The sequence below is a fragment of the Podarcis vaucheri genome (genome assembly GCF_965113315.1).
Source record: "Podarcis vaucheri genome assembly, chromosome: 6".
In the NCBI taxonomy this organism is placed as follows: Eukaryota; Metazoa; Chordata; class Lepidosauria; order Squamata; family Lacertidae; genus Podarcis; species Podarcis vaucheri.
The window spans coordinates 96852564-96861019 of NC_138764.1; the positions used below are offsets into that span (position 1 = coordinate 96852564).

Sequence of the window (8456 nt, forward strand, 5' to 3'; positions counted from 1 at the left end):
GCAGTAGAGAGAAGCAGTGCAGCCTTTTCTGGTACTACTACAGCAGTGTGCTCAATAAGTGTTATTAATAGTAATGTTAATAGTGCTGGCAACCAGTGGCGTAGCGTGGGTTGTCAGCACCCGGGGCAAGGCAAGTAATTTGTGCCCCCTAACCCGTGGATTTGCGCCCCCTAACCCGTGGATTTGCACCCCCTAACCCTAACCCCCAGATGTTGCGCCTGGTGCGGCCGGCCCCCCCTGCACCCCCCACGCTACGCCACTGCTGGCAACTGACCTAATGCTCAGATGGGTTGCTGAAGGGGGAACTGGGTGGGAACCTGCAAGTTCTCCTTAAAGCCAGTGAAGGGTCATAACTCTTTACCCTGGCATTTTACACTAGATAGATAGGACCTACTCTAGTTGTGATTTGTTTCAATGCTGTATTTTATATTGCTGTAACCCATACGGGGACCTTTTGGTGAAGGGCAAGTAATAACTCTAATCATACTCCAGTGACAGAGGTTATGCTTCTCTGACAGGTTAAGGTATGGCTGTGGGACCCTCCAGACTGGAGCATTTGTGTGGGTGTGTTCTGTGACACATCATTCACACAGTAATGGTGCATTAGCTGCAGATTTATGCTGGGCCATCTGCACTCCTGCATTATAGTGCAACAAAAGCGGGCAAAATGAAGTAAGGCGGAACCATAAAAGTTACAGAATTTCCTTGAGGCATTTATAGGTCAAAAGTAGCACTTTGAATTGAACCTGGAGACTAAGAGTGTAGTCATGCTAGAATTGGTTTTATATTCTTGGACTGTCTTGCTCCAGTCGGCAATCTGGATGCTGAATTCTGCAACAGCTGCAGTTTCTAAACCATCTTCAAAGGCAGCTTTATGTATAACGCATTACAGTCATTTAGCCTGGAGGTTACCAGAGTTTAGGCAACAGAGGTTAGGCTTTATTAATGTATTTTACGGTTGCACCTAACATTTCCCCAACCCACTGTCTTCCTTTTTTCCACAGATGGTTTTATCAGGGCACCAATCCATACCTTGGGACTCCTGACTGGTTATACTCAGGAGGGTACTTTGATAGAAACTTCTTTGACTGTCCAGATATATACTGAAATCTTGAATGCAGTTGCTCCTTTGCCCAGGTTCGGCAGACTTTACTCCAGTGACTCTGGCACCGCCATGACCAGAAACCATCCTTTTTCTAAAGCTAAATTTTAATGAAAATTATCAGTCATCAATGAAGGAATTGTCACAATTTTGATTGCCAAAATGTCCCCCTAAAGCTGCAACCTGAAATTATCATGTTTCAGAGGAAAGTGGTTTGCACGTTTTTGTTTCATTCCCCCTTATTTGTCATTTTATTTTTGGCCAGAACTAACACAGTGTAGCCAGAGGGGAGGCAGTACTGACTCCCAACGTGTAACTTCTTAAATAAAGATGATAGCCAAGGAATTTCTTAAATGTCAGTAGTAAGAGATGCCTTTTAAGTATTCTGAACTTGGAGCAACAATGGTGAATCGGTACGATAGAAATATGCTTGTGGCCATTGGAAAGGTATCTAATGAGAATCGGAGCAACTGGAATTCTTGGGAGTCTTCTGAATCGCCTGTAATTTTAAAAGTTTGACAAATATAGCATTAGGCTTAACTTGCAGTTTCGGAAGCTGTTACTCTGTTCTGCCTCAATTTTAGGGCACTGTGATTATCAATGAAATGAAGTACCTGTGATTCCCCCGCTCCCCCAAACAAACTTCTGCATTGAATGTTGGGCATGGTTTGTAGGTGTTCATAGCAGGCACTTCCTTGTTTGAAGTTTCAGAATGTTTTGCTTTTAAAACACATGACACTTTGGAAATATTTATAGGACCAGGGTGCTTTGTGTGTAACATGTAAGAAACATTTTTGCTTCTGTTCAGACATACCTGCTTTGATAGGTTGACATTATTCAGGATTTTTAGGCATATTTACAAACACTCCTTTCTCTTTGGATTTACTTGGAATGTATCTGCAAAAAGGTCATGATTTGGTGTGGTTTTTTTAATGCTTGTTCTGAAGCACTGACTGTGTCAAGACTGATTCTTGAAAAGCAATTCCTTCTGCTACCTTTTGGCTAAAGCTGGATTATTTAACAGAAGCTTTCATGAACTTTATTGAGAGTGGATTCATTTTTGCAGATTTAAACTTTGGGAAAGCCATATAACCCCTGAGCTATTTGAGTCATGGATGGGGGCGGGGCGTGTTTTTCTGGTTATTTATACATTTCTAGAAGTCAGGTAAACATTACTGACGACCTGTGGGCTTGAAGAAAAATCAAGTGGGCAATTCACCCATTTTAAAACATTTTCAAAAACAAATGGTTAAATTTGTGAAATCTATGAAATTAGAGAGAAGCTCCTTGTGAAATTCACTGAAATTACTGACATCAGGAGGGGTTGCAAGGACAATTTAGTGATCAATTATGTGGATATAATATGAGGGGCTATAGCATTTTGGCTATTCTAGATTTACCACTTTATATATTTAAGGTGTCCAGTCTGCTTTTCACATATATTTTGAAGCATCATACTTGCAGATGTCAACCCAAGACCTGAAATTTGAAGTGCATCTAAAGAAGTAAAGCTTTAGAGAGGTTTATTTAAAAAACAGCTGTTGGGATTGCATAGCTATTTTGTTGCAGTGCCCATGGAGCAGGAAAATTTGACTGCAGCATTATTTTAGTCACATTACATTAATATTTCCAGTAAAGAAGTTCCCATGAAAGCATTCAAGGCAATAAAAGACACTACTGAGAGAACCGTCTTTGACTAGCGTGCCTTGTTTTTAGCACTAAACTTGATGTTGTCCTTGGGCATTAATCTGCCAAGTATTGCAGCTTCACATTCTTTATTTCAGCAGGGCTTAAAACGTATGGAGAATGCCCTTCCCTCAGGTCACCTGGACCACCCAACTCGTGCCACTGTAGTTTGTATATTTCCCATTTCCCCTTGCAAAGAATGAATACCACCTGCTTCCTAATACTATGTTAATTGCTCATGAACAATTAATGTGTTGCTCATATTGTGCCCAGCATTTGTCCCAGTCTTGACAGCATTGAGTTTTTTGTTTTGTCTCCCTTTTCCCAACAGATAGCTGGCAGGAAGGAGGGAGGGAAGATGCCCACATTCAATTTCCCTCTCCTCTCTTCTGGCCAATGGTAGAGGAAAATGAATTTTAAGCCAATATCTTTATTTTTAAAAAGTTACAGCTACTCCCACCTTGTGTATATAGACAAGTTGTGGCATGCTACACTAATGCTTGCAAGGATTACTTTTAATTTTGAATTGCAGAAGAAATGCAGTTGCCCCAGCTTAAAACTTAAAAATAAGTTGGCAAGGGGTTTTTTTTGCATCTCAAGATGAGAAACGTTCTCCAGTTTTTAAATATGTAACTGTTTAAAATCCATGCTTTATTTCCATTAGTATGCTCAATTTGATTTTTAAGGGAATAATTTCCATTACTTTCATTCTGCATTTGGTATACGTACATGTAAGTCATGCCCACAGATTAGACCTCCTGCCCATCTTTCCCGGGTACACTCCTGACCACAATGGTGGTGCCTGCACAGATCCATTTAACACATAGTGGGAAGAAAAGTCGGTAGGTTCCAATCAAGGGAAGTCTGAGCTGCCACCTATCCTGGAGAAAATAGTGGGAGGTTTAGTTTAGCAATTGCTACTCTGTAAATGATGAATTGCACTGAAAATGTTTGTTTATAAAACTGCAAACACATTCTCCCACTTTTGTCTTTTAATTTCTAACCTGCCTATTGCTAGGTCAGGAATTTATATAAATATAATGCACGAGGATAGATTCCAATTAAAATACACACTAAAGTTTGAGGCCCTTAAAAGCTTTAACTGTAATATTAAATTGTCTTTTAAAGGAAAAAAAAAGATAGTCACCTAGCTTGTTTACATTTAACCTGCACTTGTTATTGGTACCACCTCCATAACTTAAGCACTGCCTTACAAAGTTGACCATTTGACACCTCCATGCGAAAAAGCACTTTTGAAATTTATTATGTTAAATGTTAAGGTAGATTTTAACTTAAAGCAAATATTTTTGTGGAGTTACTTATTTTCCTGGCTGCTCACTTTCCGTTGTATTGGTTTGAATTGTGGCTTGTGCACACATTAGCCCTGCTGGTTGGTATCCCCAGGCTTTGATGTGCAGGTGGTTGCCTTTCTAAAGAAGGGCTTCCTTGCTGCTGCTGCTTCAGTGTTGGCGAGAATGCCACATGCACATCCCTAACGCTTGTATGAAGCTGTCAGTTAACACTGAAGTAAACAGGGATGCTCTGCTGGCGCAAGGCTGCCTGTGCACATAATAGCTCTGTGGGCCTTCGGTTGGGGTCGTTGCTATTCCTCTTGCTGTGCCCGAAGGTAGCTGTGTTTACTTTGAATTACTTTTAATTAGAAGCAAGAATGGTAACACTAGACTACCTTTGGCATAGCACGATGGCAGTAGAGCATTAATCTTGGATAAAGCCAATTGCCAAGGGATCAATTCTGCAGAAATATAATGTGTCCACAAACCTCTGATAGTCTTCACCCGCTCCCACATCCATTTCCACACACAGCAGAATTGGCTACATTATTATTTTAACTGATTTGGCTGGATGCCAGACTTGCATGACACTATGAATAACTTGAGTCCTCTGGCAGGATGACATTGACTGGAAGGTATAGATACTTTTTTATTTTAAAGGAAAAAAATATTCGAGATCCTGCTAAGAAAGTATTTGTTTTACCTTCTGACTCTGAAAATGAAACTAACTCTGGAAAGTGCACCTTCCTGATAGATTGAGCTTGGTAAAACTTTTATTTTCACCAAGATATATAAGTATAATTGGGTTTGTAGCTGTTGCACCTTGCCTACAATTTGGGATGGATCATAACAACGTACAGCTGCAACCATTTATTTTGCCTTATGGTACATTTACTAATCCATGGCACAGATTAAGAGATGAACCATGTTTAGATTAAAATCTCCACACAATTGCATTTGCAGTCACATCTATTTTCTTTTGAAGTGAGTAATCATAAATTAATGAGCACGTACATATGAGCCACAAACACGTTTCATTAGAATTTTGATACAATTTTTGCTTCCAAGGGTTCCATCCCAAATCTACAAAGGTTGCAAGAGGCTTCAGATCACAAATTGTAATATTCAGGTAGCTTGTGATTCTAAAAAACTTAATAAAAACTTTGTGATGTAATCATGCAAACAGTCAGGTGCCTAGTGTGGTCTTTAATCTTTCTCCTGTTTACTGTATTCTGTATTTTAATGTTGCAGATAAAATGTAGCTGTTCCTGTTTATGTAGTGTTTTAATTCTTAAATTAATTTGATAATGTACTGTAATGTTGCCTCTCAAAATACACATGTGCTTTCGGGTTAATTGTAAAATAAAGCAATATTTAAATTTATGTAAAGCTAACAGTTCTAACACAGAAAAATTGATTTTTTAGTATGATTTTTATAGCATGGAAAAATTAAACTATATATATATATATATATTTCCCCTTTCCCAGTCCACTCTCTGCTGCTATTGCTGTTCTATTTTGCCTTACTTATTTTGCTGTATCCCTCTTAATGATTATTTACATACCTTTCACAGTCTACTTGGAATTTCTGTCAGCCAAACCTCATTTGAAACAAAACGGGCTTGCAAGAGAGCATTTCGCTGCTCCAGTTGTGCATGGTGTGTGCAAATGGAACTCCAAGTCACTTCAATGGGGTTTGCGCTGGTGAGCAGTTCCTGGCAGATTGTGCCCACTGTATTTTTTTGCCTTATCCACATTGCATGAGAACGTCAGAGGATAATAATAATAATAAAATAAATAAATAAGAGGCTTTAGTGAAATGGATTTATTTTTATAATATTTAATAACTGTCAATACCCATCTATATTAACTATATAAAAAATCATATTTACCTTTTTAGAGAAGTCTGTACAGGTTTGTGGACATAAATGTTAAAACTGTAAATCTGAATAAAGGTTGTTTTGGAGAAGACAAGTTACTTCCAACTCTTGCTTTGTCATTGATTCTTAGCAGGGTTCCTCTCCTCCCCCGACTCTGACTCATTTGACAAATATTATTCCCAGATATTTATTTCAAAATAAGAGCTGATAACACCTTTGCCACATTGACCCAGCTGGAGTGGATGAAGCTCTGCTCAGTGCCAGCCCAGTAACCCTTTCCTTCTTGAATTAGACCCCCAATGGCACCCCCCTCCCCACTATTGCCAAGTTATTTAAAAAAACTTTTGTTGCTGCACTTAATCCCTGCCAGTCTTTCATGCACATCCTCACCTGGTACCACCTGAAGCATGTTGCTTGAACCTGTGGCATGGCAGGGCCGGCCCTGATCCTGCTTTCAATGAAAACAACATGACCCAGTTAAACTGATCCTAGGGATGTGCCCTCACACATACCTTTACATTGTTTATCATTTGTAGAGAAATGTAGTTACAATGTTCTTACAGTGGTGGACCCAAGGTCCTAAACCCCCCCCAAAAAAACTTGAAATCGTATATGCCATCCTTGCATGTACCTCCCACTGCACCAACTGCTGCTGTAATGAAGTTGCCAACTTTTGATTGCCTGGACCTTCTTGCGCTTTTGCCATCTGAGTAGCAGTGGGAGAAGTGGTTCATATGCATCTTCTTCCCATTCCGCAGCTTCATGAGAGGAGGAAAGAAATCGTCAAGTTCTCTCCTGGAACTGGTATGGTGCAGCATCCTTTATTTGTGAGGCCCAACTCCTGCACAAGCATATTGAAGGAGGGATAAAGAAATATCACATCCCCATTGCCTCTACATGGGTAGGAGGCTTGAAGGATGGAACACATTTGATACAAGGGTGATGCAGTGGAGGAAATGACAAAGGGCCCACCGTCATGAACTCGAAACTGTTAGGTTATTATGATTTTTTTTAATACTGCTCTGTTTTAGAATTTTAAAATATATTTTCTTATTATTAAAGTGATGGGATTTCAACTATGTTTTGGTTGCTTATCATCTTTTCTGAGCCACTGTGAGAGCACCTGTGATACTGAAAAGGGTATTCAGGTTGAAATTAGTAAGGACTGTAATTTCAATACCAGGACACTGCCTACACCAAAAGAGCAAAGAGTTTGCTAAATGCCCTGATAATTCAATTCCAGAACATCCATAGTGGGATGAATATAAATTTTCCTGACTTGAGGACATTCAGCAAACATTCGCAAACCGGAACACTTACTTCCAGGTTTGCAGTGTTCGGGAGCTGATCTGTTTGACAACTAAGCTGTTTGGGAACCAAGGTACCACTGTAATATATTAACATATAACTTCTCTCAACCTACATGCCAACTGAAGGAGTGTCTCTCAGCTTGTGCAGATTGAACTCTCCTCCCTTATCCAGCAACTGGCCCTCACACCTCTGACCTTGTTTTCAGAGAGGTTTACAGCCAAGCTGGATGATATATTGACCAAAACCAGTTTGAAATCCATCTCTTGATATCGGTTTCATAATTTTTGACCTGGCAGTATATTGCAAATCATGATATGTGTGTGTGTGTGATGCAAAAATCACAATGTGGGAAAACCCATGAAGCCAGGCAATGCCTCTGCATAGCTCCATCCTTATTTCAGACATTGTGATATATCAGTATATTGCAGTGTTTAGCAGTTGAGAACCTGACATTGCCCAGTCCTGTGCCACACCATGGCTCTGTTGTTAACAAAAAAAGGGAGGGAGGGGAAATAAATTACTCTGCGTTCCTAGGGCAATGGCCCATCTATTCCAGTATCCCGTTCTAACAGTGGCCAGCCAGATCCTCGTGGGAAACCAGAGAGCAGAACCTGAGCACAACAGCTCTTTCACCTCCTCTGGTTTCCAGCAACTGGTATTCAATGTGAGCAATAGTCTTCATGGCTAATAGCCACTGATAGACTTATCCTCCATGGATTTGTCAAACCCTCTTTCAAAGCTACCCAAGTCAGTGGCCACCACTGCCTCTTGCGGCAGAGAGTTCTACAGATTAAACAACTTTCTGCTTGAAGTACTTTCTTTCATCTGTGCTAAACCTTCCAGCATTCAGCTTCAGTGGATGCTCACGAGTTCTAGCATTGTGTGAGAAGAAAACCTTTACCCGCTTTCTGCATGCCACACATAATTTTATACTCTTAAGTGATGAATATTCGATTTACGAATCACTCCCCATATATTATTGTTGCTGTTTAGTTGTTTCCGACTCTTTGTGACCCCATGGACCAGAGCATGCAAGGCACTCCTGTCTTCCACTGCCTCCAGCAGTTTGCTCAAACTCATGCTGGTAGCTTCGAGAACACGATCCAACCATCTCACTCTCTGTCGTCCCCTTCTCCTTGTGCCCTCCATCTTTCCCAACATCAGGGTCTTTTCCAGGGAGTCTAC

At 40.3% G+C, this 8456-nt stretch overlaps 1 protein-coding gene across 3 annotated transcripts in view; it reads left to right on the top strand.

Annotated features, from left to right (window-relative positions):
- Window positions 1-3635, top strand: part of OSBPL2 (oxysterol binding protein like 2) — an 81294-nt gene extending 77659 nt beyond the window's left edge. For all 3 annotated transcript variants that reach the window (XM_082226217.1, XM_082226218.1, XM_082226216.1), the window contains one exon: window positions 1005-3635. In XM_082226217.1, coding sequence (XP_082082343.1) covers window positions 1005-1107 — 103 coding nt within the window. In that variant the 3' untranslated portion in view covers window positions 1108-3635. The remainder of the gene's footprint in view (window positions 1-1004) is intronic.
- Window positions 3636-8456: the final 4821 nt, after the last annotated feature.